The sequence below is a fragment of the Myotis nattereri genome (assembly GCF_964212035.1).
Source record: "Myotis nattereri genome assembly, chromosome: 11".
NCBI classification, from domain to species: domain Eukaryota; kingdom Metazoa; phylum Chordata; class Mammalia; order Chiroptera; family Vespertilionidae; genus Myotis; species Myotis nattereri.
The window spans coordinates 60,508,126-60,522,648 of NC_138086.1; the positions used below are offsets into that span (position 1 = coordinate 60,508,126).

At 50.0% G+C, this 14,523-nt stretch overlaps 1 protein-coding gene across 2 annotated transcripts in view; it reads right to left on the bottom strand.

The window, feature by feature from the left end:
* Positions 1-14,523, bottom strand: part of OSBPL3 (oxysterol binding protein like 3) — a 162,851-nt gene that overhangs the window by 13,480 nt on the left and 134,848 nt on the right. For both annotated transcript variants that reach the window (XR_013996587.1, XM_081102192.1), the window contains 5 exons: positions 13,708-13,958; positions 10,642-10,779; positions 4,572-4,635; positions 2,809-2,887; positions 1,525-1,669 (listed from right to left, as the gene is read on the bottom strand). Coding sequence is in view for 1 of the 2 variants with exons in the window: in XM_081102192.1 (XP_080958318.1) it covers positions 1,525-1,669; positions 2,809-2,887; positions 4,572-4,635; positions 10,642-10,779; positions 13,708-13,958 (677 nt within the window). In the remaining variant the exon portion in view is untranslated. The remainder of the gene's footprint in view (positions 1-1,524; positions 1,670-2,808; positions 2,888-4,571; positions 4,636-10,641; positions 10,780-13,707; positions 13,959-14,523) is intronic.

The window sequence follows — 14,523 nt, forward strand, 5'->3', positions numbered from 1 at the left end:
TACGGCCCGCGGGCTGGATCCGGCCCGTTTGAAATGAATAAAACTATTGAAAAAAAAGACCGTACCATTTTATGTAATGATGTTTACTTTGAATTTATATTAGCTCACACAAACACTCCATCCATGCTTTTGTTCCAGCCCTCCGGCCCAGTTTAAGAACCCATTGTGGCCCTCGAGTCAAAAAGTTTGCCCACCCCTGGGCTGGTGGAAGGCCAAGCTGACTGGCAGGTGTTCTGCCTCAGGCCAGCCTGTTCATTTATCCTGTGATGAGTCTGCTGGGGGCCAGGCCCCATTTCCAGGCAGCAGCTGCACCCCAAGTGAGAGTGAGGAGTGAGAGTGAGCAGGCGTTTGCTTTTCTGGAGCCAGGAATGGCGAGGGAGGCGTGGGGAACAGAAAATAAACAAGGAAATCAATGGGGCAGCTAACTGCAGACAGTAATAAGGAAATGGGATGTGACAGAGTCACTAACAAGACAGGGCAGGTGATGGAAGGATCTGGGGAGAGGAGAGAGAATGAAGCGAGAAGGGCCAGTGTGGTCGGAGGACAGGGAGGAAGGATGGGGACGAGGGGCCGGCAGGAGCTGAGGTTGGAGAGGAGTGAGGTCGGTCAGTGTGCGCGTGTGTGTACACGTGTGTGTGAACTGGACGGGCGGTGCGGGCAGTGCAGACCGAGCGGGTCCTGTGGGCCTCTGTACGGATGCGAGCTTTTCCGTGAGAAAGATGGACGTTGTCAGAGGATTTGGTCAAATATAACACAACTTCCATTTTTAAAAATTGTGGTAAAACATACATAACAAAATTTACCTTTTTAACCACTTATAAGTGTAGAATTCAGTGGCATTAAGTACATTCATAATGTTGTACAACCACTGCCTTATATCTTGCCAGAAATTCTTCATCCTCCCAAGCTGAAACTCTGTGCCCATTAAACAACTCCCCGGCCCCCTCCCCAGCCCCTGGCCACCACCATTCTGCTCTGTCTCTGAGGCTTTGACTGCTCTAGGGACCTCATAAGAATGGAATCAGACGGCTGGCATATTTCACTCAGCATGTCTTCAAGGTCCATCCATCCTGAAGCATATGACTTATATTTTATTTTATTTTTTAAATATATTTTTAATTGATATCGGAGAGGAAGGAAGAGGGAGAGAGAGACAGAAACATCAATAATGGAGAGAATCCTTGATCGGCTGCTTCCTGCATGCCCCACACTGGGGATCGAACTGTGACCTCTTGATTCATAGGTGGACACTCAACCACTGAGCCATGCTGACCGGGCTGACATATTTCAGAAGAGACCCTCTGGCTGCTGCCCTGAGGACTGACCAGGGGGAGGATGGGTGGAGGCTGGGAGGAGCTATGGCCCTGGTCCAGGTGAGAGAGTGGGGCTGGGACCAGGGGACCCCGGCGGGCATTGCTTGTCTGCTGGCATAGAAGTGAAGGTGAAAGGTTCCCCAAGACACATGAGGCCCCAGCTCTGTAAGGCCTTTCCAGGGTGGAGTAGAGCCCCAGGGCCACCGCTCACCTTGATGAAGTTCACTTTGCAGTGGCAGGAGTCGTCATTCAGGTTCTTGATGACAATCTCCCCATAGTGCTCAATCCACCGCTGCCCGCTTAAGATGTTATGGATGCAGGAGGTGACTTTGTTCCACTCAAAATGGTCCCCGAAACTAAAGGAGGAAAAGGTGAGAGGGTGATGCCCAGAGGAGCCAGCAGGGGATGCAAACAAGCGCTGCTTTTTAAGTAAGTCACGCGATGATTACTCATCCCTGCACCTGTGGAGCCAGCACCCACTGAGAACCGGGCCGGGCTCGGCATTCTGAGCCTTCACTCTCCAGGGAGGCAGAACGCTACCGAGGGCGACAGCACCAGTCTCGGCACTCTGCAAGCGCCGGAGGCCTGGCTGCCTCTGCTGACCTCACGGAACACCCGCCCCCTCCGGGGCCAGAGGAGGGAACTGAGAGCCAGAGGTGACTCGTGTAAAGTCCCCGCACTAGGGAAGGGAAGTGGCCATGGGGAAGAATGGGGGTTTTCACAACCTGCTCTCCCCCCCACATACATGTGCACACCCATGTATATATGCATATAGGTACACACGTGTGTGCACATTACACACCTATATGCACACACATATATCATGTGTGTAAATCTTCAGGTACATATATCTTAAATCTTTTACAACGAGAAAGTATTCAGATTCCAGTTCAACAGACACATAGTAATTAATAAGACCAAACACTGGCATGGCACATACCACGTGCCAAGTACTAGTTTACGTGCTTAATCTTCACAACAGTCCTGTGAAGTGGGTGGTGTACCATCCCCGGTTCACAGGTGGCAGCACTGGAGACCAGAAAGGTTAGGGAACCTGCAGCATCTGCCATCAGCTCGCAGCAGAGCGAGCACCGGGGTCCTGGCAGCCTGGCTCCAGGGGCCACATTTAGTTTTATGAGTAAGTGTCAATCATCCCTGAATGATCAAGGCCATACCCTTCTGAAAAGGAATTCAGACCGTGAGGCAGGACAACCACGTTAACGAAAACCATCATTCTTAGTTTTGTTAGAAAGTATCAATGAGTTTTTAAAAAGCGTCTTTGCTGGCAATTTTGGTCCCAAGGAAGCATTTTCATTTGAGGGGAATAAACTGTGAGGTCGTCACAATAAGGAACACTTGCATTTACTGTCAAACAGATCAAAAAACCCAACCAGACACCCAGCGCCTTAGGGATCGGGGACCGTGGGCAGCTTGCTCCTAAGGCTGCCATCTTGGCCCTAAGTTCTCTAAGGTTCCCAACCACAAAGGCACTTACGCCGGCAGAGTCACATGGGTTGTGCCAATGGGAACGATTTCCATGGATTTGCCCCAGAATTTGTTTTTCCATCTCACATCTGAAATGAAATAATACCAAGTATTACACATTTACCAGGAGAGCTAGGTAGACAAAAGAGTTCTTCGGCTGCATAAATGATCAATTACAACACTGAACAATCTCTTCATAATAAAACCCCTTATCATATAGGATAACTTTAAGAAATATATTTTTTATTGATTTCAGAAAAGAAGGGAAAGGGAGAGAGAGAGAGAGAGAAACATCAATGATGAGAGAGCATTATTGATCGGCTGCCTGCTGCACCCCCGCCCTCCCACTGGGGATCAAGCCTGAAACCCAGACATGTACCTTGACTGGGAATTGATCTGTGACCTCCTGGTTCATAGATCAATGCTCAACCACTGAGCCATGCCAGTTGGGCACAGGATAACTTTTTATTATTGACTAGTGACCTGGTGCATGGATTCGTGCACATTGAAAGGAAATTAATTAGAAGGTGGCCGGCAGGGCAGGGCTGGGGGAGACTAGACACACCCTGGAGCCAACCTCCCTCAGTCCCTCCCCGGCCGGCCACACCTGGGGTAGCGCTGTGGCTCAAAGGGCGTCTGTGGAGTGAGCAGGGTCCCTTTGGCAGGTGGGGTCCCTCGGCCTGGCCTGTGGGGATCAGGAGTGCGAGAGGGCACTCTGAAAAGTTGCTGTTGTACAGGGTGTGGAACACAAACACAAGTGTGCAGTAAACCAGATTCAGGGCCAACAGTGCCCCAGCAACAACATAACCCACGGCCGTAGGTGGAATTGTGTGGCCCAACGAGGAATCGGGCTCCCTTCTCTCTGGTTTCAGGGTGCATCACCTGAGAACCGCCGCTGCCAAGTCACTGCAGCTCGGAAGCTCCTGCGTTGAGCATCTGCCCGCTGGTGGTCAGTGCGTGTCATAGCGACCAGTCAGACGGTCGGACACTTAGCATATTAGCCTTTTATCTATATATATAAAAGCCTAAGCGACCGGCCAACTGGCTGGTAGCTATGATGCGTAATGACCACCAGGGGCAGACGCTCAGCGCAGGAGCTGCCAAGCTGCAGTGACTTGGCAGCTGTGGTTCTTGGGTGATGCATCCAGAACCAGAGAGGAGGGAGCCCGATTCCGGAGTGTGTCATCCAAGAACCGCCTTCTCGCAATCCAGGACCCCTCGGGGGATGTCGGGGAGCCAGTTTCAGCCTGATCCCCGCAGGCCAGGCCGAGGGACCCCACCGGTGCATGAATCTATGCACCAGGCCTCTAGTATATATAGATAATTAAAAATTGAGTTCTAGGGAAGCTAATGAGAAGATGAAGTCTCTCCCTTGGGAGAGCTCACTGGCTGAGTATGTTGTGTGGTGAAATGGAAGAAGAACATGCTTGGTTAGAGAGAAGGGAGGGAAGACAGATGTGTGCAAAAGCCACTGGGCTCTACAGCCTGGCTAAGAAGTCTGGTCTGTGAGCCTCAAGGGAAAATAAGGTGTTTGTTTGGACAGAGAACTGATGTGATTAGATACAGACTTTGCAGAGATAACTGGCAGCAATCTGGAGAAAGGAACAGGAGCAGGAGAGATGAGAAGCAGGTGACAAGTTGCAAGGCTTTCCCAGAGACTCCAAGTCCAGGGCCCACTTTTAATCTTAACAAGCATTTAACAGCCATTCCGTAATAAAATAAAAATCTATAACATCACAAAAAACAAGGGGGTTGAATAGATTAGCACATTACCTTGCCAGAAAACAAAATTTTCAGACTCAGCGTGACATGCAGAGATAGGTGGGTGATGGCTGACCTGTTGGAAACAAAGGCCAAAAACATTATTAACTGTGTGTCTCCTGAAGTCCCTTCCTTCTCCCTTGCGTTGAGAGGTAACAACGCTCAGGGTCGGTTTTCTTTTAACAAGTCTGTCCCTTAGAGGGCGCTTCTAATGTGGTCAGTTCCAATTTGCTCCAGTTTGTTAGGGGTGAATGGAACCTCGGAGAAAAGTGGCAGAGTGAGTGATGAGGACAGAGACACCTTTTGAAAGATGTGAAAATAAAAACAAGGGCACGCCAGGGCTGCCCACTCACAAACCCTCTAATCTGACATTGGCTACCCATGTCAAAATCCCTATCAGCTGCTCTGAGGGCACCTGCATTTAATCAGATTGTCAAATCACAAATATTTTTAAACGCTACTTCTAATCAACACAAAAACTCTCAATGCCTCAGCAGATTTCACTCTTTTGAAAATTGCATCACATGTCCGGTCTCTTTGCAAATTACCTACAGGAAGATGAATTCAAGATCACTTTTTAAAAAAGAATAATGTGTCTACAAACCATTATTGAAGAAATATTAGTCAACTGGTATGAAAAAAAGTTTTACTCATTTTCTGTCATAATAGAAATAGGCAATTTGAGTAAATAGGCAATTACATTCTAGAAAAGAGTCCCCTGGGGCAGAGACGGTAGCCGGCTCCCTGCCTTTTGACACGAGTCATTACTTCCGGCTGATTCACTAACGAAGGAGCTAATGAGGAAACGTGTCCTCAGTCACCGAGGCACGTGAACGGTAAGTGTCCTGTTATTATAAAGCATCTTACATGTAGAGCATCCAGCTAGGCTTCACATTACAAACGAGGAGAGAAACCAGGAAGATTAAGCAAGGTTTCCCAAACACACTGACAGGGAAGAAGCAAAGGGAAAACCCAGCATTTTTTGTTTATAGCATGGTTTTCAGGGGTGGGGGTGGTGGCTGACAATGCTCAAATCCACGGCTCTGGACCCTCAGGCACATGGTCTGAAAACCACTTCCGGTGCCACCCCTGTAGGCAGAGAACAGCAGGGGCAGCTTCATCTGGAGTCCTGTCACATACACACTGAACGGATGGCTTTCACCTGCCAGCTCGGCCCGAAGAGCAGCAGAGGCAAACACGTAAACAGCTGTGGCATCTCTCAGTTCTCAGCGAGCACCCATCTCAGATCCAAGATGCGATGGGCGATGCACGTTTGCTGCCCCTGGACAGTAGTCATCCCCACAGGCCTCCTAAGAACACAGCCCCTCCCTGTGTCTGTGGGATTCCCAGGGGCAATTTTCACTTCCAGCCCGTTTAGAAACCTACCTCCTAAAATGCATGCAAGCATAACCAATGGACACAGACACTGGGGGGGGGGGGGGAGGGCATGTGCTGGGGGCTGGTGGGTGGGGGAGGCCGGGGGAGGTAAATGGGGGGGGGGGGAGACATATGTACTACTATTTGTAATACTTTAAGCAATAAAAAAAAACAAACCCTGTAACTTATTTATATATCTGCGGTCTTTCTTCACCCTGACCTAATCATTTTTATTTATGCTTTGAATGTACCAAGATGAGGAAAGCAGATGGGAAAAGAATCCATTTCAATATTTGTGTATTTTTTAAGTTTTTCTTTTTTTGGATTTATAAAAATATCCCTTAAATACATCAATTCTGCAGCTGTTCCGAGACCTAACTAGACAGTCCTCCTAGTTCCTGACTTGCCTCTGACCTTGTAGGGCAACTTGTGGGGATCAAACCTACAACCCAGGTATGTGCCCTTGACTGGGAATTGAACCTGAGACCCTCCACGTCGACGCTCCCATCACTGAGCCACACCGGCCAGGGTGACTCTTACACTTTAGTAACTTTCAGTAACTCCACTCGGCTTTTCTGTCTAGAGCATGTGGATGGGCGGGTAAATGGTAAAAATGACTGGGACAGCGAATCAGGAAAAGCCACTTTCAGGAAATAGCTTAACTGCACATTCTAAATTTAGACCAAACCTTTCCCAAAGGTACGAGGAGAAGCCACGCCAACTGGAGGGAGTTTCCTGAGCCCCCAGTGGCTGATGAAGCCCCACGTAGCAGAGCTCCGTGCCAGGCAGCAGGGGGAGCCAGTGAGGAGTAACTCACCCGCAGAAGACAGTCCAGGAGAGGAAGGAAGTCCTTTCTGCCTGACCCCCCCCCCCACCTGCACCCCCAGTTCTGGGCTCATTTAGAAAGCCACGGCTGACTCAGATTTCTTGGCACGAAGAAAGCTCCTTCCCCGAGACGGTGGACCACATGACAGGAATGTCTATAACTTACTCCAGATGCACCTCCTCCTCAGAGGCCACCCGCCAGCCACAGTGGGCGCCGAGAACCACGTCCTGTGTGAGTCCGGAGGATGCAAGGCCGAGTGACAATGACAGACCAAAGCCCACCGTCTGAACAGTAGAAAAGGCTATTTTCCATCCGCAGCCCAAGTCCAGCAGCTCTGAGCGCAGCACCTAAACTACACGAGGCCCCAAGAGTGTGACGGAGAAGGGACGGGGGCGGAAACAGCGCATTGGCCGAGGGGCGCTGGGAGGTGCTGATGCCCTGGGCCCCCTGTTTCCGCGCCTGTACCTCATCCTAGCCTCGCCTGCACATGGGGGCGGGAGCGGGGAGGGGCTGAAGATCAAATAAGAACCTGTTCAAGCTGGAACAGCATAAAGCACCCTGCACACCTTAACTGTTATGAGGAGAATTTGAATAGCAAATGTTTCCTCCGGTGTCTCACAGCTGAGTCATTCTGACATGGCATTTTTGGGTCTTTTAAGGAGAAAAACGGAGCTTGATGTAGCTGGACTCTGGGAAGTAGCACTCACTTCAACCTCCCGGACCACTGAGCACCTCGAACATCCACGTACCCACCAAACCACAAAGCAGCACGCCCAGGGCTTGGGGGAAGGGACAGACACCACTTTTCAAATGTCTAGAAAAAGTAGAGAAGCCGAGCTACCCTTGTTCCTTTCAAGGTCCTTTCACTGGGAGATATGATTTCCATCAACGTCCTCATTAGAATAAAATTCCACCCAAAAATGTTAATTTGGGGGTCCTTCCCGGTTTATGGTATTAGTCATTCAGTGGCCTCTACTCAGTGTAGGGGGTACAAGAAGGCAAAGGAGCCCCGCTCTGAAAGCTGAAGCGTCTGTGTCACCTCCACGTAATGGACGAGGGTGGCGTGTGGCTGGCTCCACGGAGGGAGAACATCTCCTGGGCAGGAGGCAGGAAGAGCCGTGCTGGCAGGGACCGCCCAGGACAGAACAGACGCCTTGGCCTCTTTCGATGTGTTACAGTAGAAGGTCTCTCGGCATAACCAAGGGCAGGTGGGGTGGGGGTGGGGTGGGGGGGGGGGGATTGAGCTGTCTCCCGCTGGCAGGAAAGGGAAGGGCCTGGCTCAAACTGTCTCCGCCCCTGGGGCAAGTGGGCAGCCCGGCCCATGGGGTAAACAGCCACCTCTCCTCCTCAGGGCACTCGCCTCATGATCACAATGTTGGCTTCCCAGTGCTCTGTCCAGGGGTGGGGATGGTCTGCCTGGGCCTGCTCATCAAGCCTTCTGGTCCCCAGGGCAGGTCTGTCTGCCACAGCCCATGCAGAGCAGCAGGCTCTTTGTGTATCAGTCTCCTGTAACCTTAGCTGGGGGGACGGCCCCTGGGGCTCATGCATTCCTGGGTGTATTCAACGAACCAGCCGCCCAAGGCCAGGGGGCTCAGTTCCAGGCACAGGAAGTGCCTCCGTGACCAGGATTGGTGGCATCACCCTGGTGACGCCAGCCGTGGGGACTCCTGCCGCCTCCTGCCTGGCTTTCTGTCAGAGACTCACCAGGGACATTATGCCCCCCTTCAAACCACTTGACTTAGCAGCATAGATACAGTACATCTTATTTCAACATCCCTCTACTATTCTTAACACCGTATATTAAAAAGATTTTTAAAGTTACCTCTAAATATAAGAGCAGTAACCATGCTGAACGTTCCCTCTTTACATCAGTGTATTATTTCGCCTAAGCCTTACATTCCCACGCGCTAAGCATCGCCTCCTATTTCATCAAGAAACAACTGAGGCTCAGAAAGTGTACGCCGCTCATGCAAGGCCAGCACAGAGGAAGCGGTGGAGCTGGGACCTGGCAGCAGGTCTACGTTCTGCCCAGCACACCCTATGCTGCTAACAGTGACCAGATCTCTCTCTCTCTCTCGCCTGTTTCCTGGGGCTCCGCTTCACAGAACTGAAGACTACGTTATGCAACGCTCTTTCCACCGCGCGATCATTCTCCACACCACCCGCCACCGCGGCGGAAACCCAAGCAGGTGCTGAACTTGGCCCTGCCCGCCAGGGCTCCCGGGGCTGAAGCTTAGCTTCCGACAAGCTCCGGTTACTATTGTTTCCTATGCCTGTTCATCCTGTCCTGGTTGTCGGCTGGAGTTTGGGGCCATCTGGGGCCTTTATTGCTTCACATGAGTGTATATAATGCCATGGTAACCAAATTACATTTTCATTTATTCTCATTCCATTTTAGGTTCAGTACTTAAGTAACCCACTTGAATTTGAATCAGATTATCATATCCCTTTAACTACTGATTTAACCCCCTACCTCCCTGATACCAGGGTTTAATTTCTCATTTCAGGCTCTAACTGGAAAGCTACTGAAAATGCGCTTTGGGATTATCGTGTATCCATTTTCCTTTGAGTTTCAGAGAATGCTGCTTGCAATGTGCAGTTAAGACAAGCACCGTTTCCATAAACCTGTCAGCCACACCACCCTTCCCTTCCTACCCCATAATGCACCTCCTTTGATAAAGAGGGCAGCAGGGTGTCAGGAAGGGAAATAATATTTTAGCAACACCCCCCCCCCCCCGCGCCCCATTTTCCCTCAGCTTTCTAAGAATGGGGAGGAGAGAAATGTATCACAGCAATCATGTTTAATGTTCCCAGGTGACATTTAGGGTACACGGAGGGTGGGCATGTTTGGCTGCTGCTTTAACTGGGGTGGGGGGGATTGTTTTTATCTTTATTTTCAGTACCTTTGCACCCTGTTTTAGCTAAACAATTCCTCACTGACGTATCTGGCTGCTGCCAACATTACACTAATGCAAACCATGCCATCCAGCATGAGCAAGAAGGGCACACTCACACCACACTCTTTACTTCACGGCCCCAGAGCTTCGTAGAGAGAACCTCGTCAACCCTTGCAAAGCCACCTGAGGCCTGTCCGTGACCATCACTCCCACTTAAACTGCAGCACAGAGGGAAGCGGACGACCTGGTGACAAGCCCAGTAAGAGGTGGAGCTGAAAGGAACCTATGCCGTCTGCCTCCAGAGATGCTGTCCCGGAGTGTGGTTCTCTGCTCATCCTGAGAGGGGAGGAGTCATGTGGAAGCTCAGGGCCCTTGGCCGCACAGGTATGCAGTATGCCCATCCTCGCTGAGGACAGGCCCCGCAGCCCCCGCCCCGTGCGCTCTCCCAGCACCTAGGCAATGCTAGCTAGGCACGTGGTATATGCTCGATACATAAGTATGGACCGAGTGAATAAATACATGAATGAATGATTATTCTTAAAATCAAGAATAATGCGTTTATTTGGTGCTACCCATCCTGATGGGGGTGTTCATGCTCTAAAATGATAGTGTCAACGAGCTGAGGGTGCACCCTTTAAACCTAAATGGCAGTTTGGGCAAATGCTTCTTACTTAGAAGTGTCCTCTCCCTGTGACTTGGAACAGAAAGGGCACGGCTGATACGTGTGGCCAAGCCAGAGAGCTCAGCAGTGCCAGGACCTTCATGCCCAGGGGTGGTGGCTAGCTTTCCGTGGAAGGGAACTCGATCCCTCTCTTCATGTGTAAAAGCCCTATAATCATCTGAGTTGCTCTGAAGCTGGTGAAAGGTGGAACACAAGTATTTCAAAAGCACATGTCATGGGAGGTAGAAGCGACTCCTCCAGTACAAGTGGTGGACACAACGCTAAAGGGTGGACACAACAAACAAGAAGGTGTATACCCACCTGTTCTGAAAAATACCGGAAGCCCTTGTCCTCACGAATACACTCGTATGTTTCTCCCAGAACCGGATTGAAGGGCTTGCTCCCAGCGCGGTAGTAGCTGGACGCGTAAGCCGACACAGCAAAGGCGGCCACGTACACCTGCGGGGAAGGAGGAGAGAGCGTTGTTATTGTTCTGTAGCCAAGAGATTTATTTTTTACCAAGATATGAGCAAGATAAAGGCTTTCTTTCTCTCTTTAAGGTTTTTTTCAGAAGCCAAAGATTTACGTCTGCTTTAAAGACAACCAAACCACTTTTGGTTTAATTTTTATTTAATTTTAGTTTTATCTATTTATTTTTAATTAATCCCCTGCACCCCCCCTTTTTTTTTTAGAGAGGGAGGATTAGGAGGAGCGGGGGAGACACAGACAGATATTAATGTGAGAGAGAAGCATCCATTGGTGGCCTTTCTCATGCACCCCGACTGTGGATGTGCCCTGACCGGGAACCAAACCCATGACCTGCGGCCCAACTTTGGTTTAAAGTTGCAGGTTTCAGTCATGTTCGCTGTGGCCTCAGAGACAAATGAACCAAACATGTTCAAACCACCCACTTGTTCTGATGCCTCCCCGGTGGCAGAGGCTTTCGACATGCCGCTCTGTACCACGTGAACTGCCCTGTTCGTGAGCTGTTCAGCCCGGTCCAGCACCTCCGGACCTGACAACACCCGAGACTCCTGATGTCCTGCTTAGGTTTGGGGGGAGAAGGAGGAAGAAAAGCATAAAAAGCCAAACTTCCCTCAAATTTCAGAAATTCGCAACCTAAGTTTAACCATTCCCAATCTGATGCTGTAGAAATAGCAAAACTCGTTTTGACAAAAGAAAGTCTGTGCGAGTCATTGCCTGAGCCTGAGCAGCAAGCCCCAGGACGGAGCAGGGTGCCTGCCTTTGCGAAAGTTCTGCTTCTGGGAGGACAAAAGGGAACTCACACAGGAAAGGGAAGGAAAACTACAGGTGACCACCAGGAAACCGGATCCCTGCATGGCCCCCACTGTGAGGCCCTCGGCGTTTTTATCGGTTTCCCTTCCAGGATCCCCAAAACACACACTCTCTTTTTGTCTTTCTGGGGAAGGCGGGGGGGGGGGGGGGGGGGGCGGTCAGCAAAAAAAATTAAACCTAAGTGGCAAGAGCAGCTTCTACTTTCTAATGCTGAGCAACCATCTCCACGTTCCCTCTTCCCAGCACCGGTCACGAAGCGCTTCTCTGGGAAGAAAAGCTGAGTGCCCTTCATCAGTGTTCACTGGGCTCACACCTTTCCTCAGCCATTCACAGATAGGCGCCACCTTCCCCCTCACGCTAGAGGGCACCCTAGAGTGGCTGGGTGGTTTATAAACACGGATCACTCTGCTCCATTCAGCCTTTGTTCTTGAAACCTGGGTAACTGTTCCTCTCTCTGCTTCCTCAATGCCCGTTTCCTGTCCAACAGCAAGGCCACAGTCTATACTGAACGCTGAGCCAACCCTGAGTCGCCTTCCCAATTTAACCTAGAACAAAATGCACACTTGAGCCTGGAATCACTCATAATGCTGAGGGAGATGGGAGGGAGCAGGCACAGCAAGCATCCTCCTTTTTGGCTGGACAGCAGAGAGATCTATGCAGGGCCCAGGCTGACCCACAGAGCAGTGAGCACAAGCCCGGGGAAGGTTCCGGCTCCCAGCTTTCCTGGAGTTCCCCTCCTGCACTTGGTGCCGGAATGCAAATTCTTTGCTCAAACTTCTTCTCAAGGTCAATTACACCAACCAGTCAGCTGAACATCCTAAGGGTTTCTTAATTGTGGCAAGAATGAAGCACCTTTAAGAATACTTTCATCTTCAAAGCCAAACTTTTTCTTCACAGAAAAGAGCTGTCCACAAAACGGTGACTTTTAACACTTGCCTTAGAAGCTATTTGCTTCCCTTTGTTCAGCAGAAATTCTCTGGGGAAGAGTAACAAAGATTGAAAAGACACACAATCTGTTTTTCTCTCCTACTCTTATTATCTGTGGTAACAAGAAAGCCTCCTGGATGGAGAAGTCCCTGGAGGCTGTGTGGAATGCTTTGGGGATGTCTCTTTTCACCCACTAATTAGAGTTCCCTTTAATCTTCAAATCACTAAAGTAATGACATTTTGATTAGGAGGAAAGCTGCAGAATGCTTAGAATTTAGGAAAGAATTCAGCTCTCTTGGCTGGAAGGTGTCTTTATGACCTGAACCCAAGGGGGCGTGCCAACTCCAAGTCAGCCACTCAGCAATGCCTGGGCAGAGACTGCATTGGGGGAACACACAGGAGCCCCAGCCTCCCACACAGCGACCGCCCTGCTGAGCAGGTAGCATGCGAGGGCCGAGCTGTCCGCAGCCTCACCGCCACGGAGGTCCCCAAACGGGGCCGATGCGGAACACTCAGGAGCCCCTCCGTGGAAGCGGAGTAGACAAACAGGGTGACTTTCTCAAGGATGAGCTTCAAAACACACAGTAACAATTCTATAGACTAAGGAGGAAGGGGGAAGAAAACACAAAAAGAGTCTTTCTTATGTGAAAATCTCTTCTGAGAGTGTTATTTTCTGAAACTCTAGGAAATGGCTGTGGAAATATTATTCCAAAAATAAACAAAATCATTCTCAAGGGAAATTTACCCTTGACGAGAAAAACAGCTTGAAAGGTTAAATTCTATCCACCTGGGATAGTAAAAATAAACGCCCAGACAGCCCTCAGGGCAGGCTTTCTAGCCAGGCTTATCAGAACAATCACATGGAAAGTTCTGGAGAAAGAGGAAGCGCAAAGCCGCAGAGCAGAACTACCCCCAGGCACCAGCTGTCACAAGGAAGCCCTCCCCACCACCCTGCCAAGTGGCAAGTCCTGCCAGTGTGAATGAGGCCAGCGGAGCACAGGGGAGCCAGAGGACCCTGAGGAAGGAGCCCATCACAGGAATGACGCCCAGGAACAATGCCCAGGGTGGCGCCCGGGCTGTCTGTCCTGCTGGCCGGCGTGGATGGCCTGGTGGCCCAGGTGCAGGGGCTGGACAGCTGGACAGCGCCGTGGGCCGAGCCCTCACCATCCTCTCCAGGGCGCTGGTGATGCGCGCGGCCTTGTCCAGCAGCTCGCTGTACTCCAGCTCCTCGCAGAGCCTCTGCAGCGTGTTCAGCGGCTCGTTCAGCTCCACGGGCATGGCCACTTTGGACAGGTCCTTCCCGATGTTATTCCTCAGGATGTTCCACAGGCTGACGCTGCTGCTGCTGGGGCAGGGTGCCGGCAGGCACGTCCTCCTCCTGCACTTGGCTTCCCCACCGCTTTCAGGAACCGACCCTGAAAGGGAAATAAGCCTGGTTGTCTCTACAAGTCTTTTCACTTTATTATTTTTTTTTAAAAAAATCCATGAGTGAAACCTTACCTAAAAAGTACTCAATTTTACCATTAATCTCAGTTATTCAGAATATGACTGAAAGTCATTTGATAGAAATTTTGCACGACAAAATTAAGTACCAAAAATTACATGCACTAACATTCACGGACTTCATCCACAGGTAGGTCGCCAAATCCCTAATCGAAAGCCAGTTCTTCGCAGCTCTATAGACACTTAACAACAAAACTGGATACTGCGATTTATGTCCAGAGCAGGCTACTGTTTACACTTTTAACTCTTTAACCTCTTTTTAAAGAGCACTTCAAATTCTGGTAAAAGCTCTTAAACTCTTAAAAATCACTTTAAATCCTGAAAAAAGCAACTGTGTTTATTACAGGATAATAATGAAAAAATAATAGAAGTCATCCATTATCCCACTACCCAGATATAGTAGCCACCTATATTTTGGAGTATTTTCATTTAGTGCTTTCTCACCCATATACCTCACACTGTATGCCTAGTTTTCTG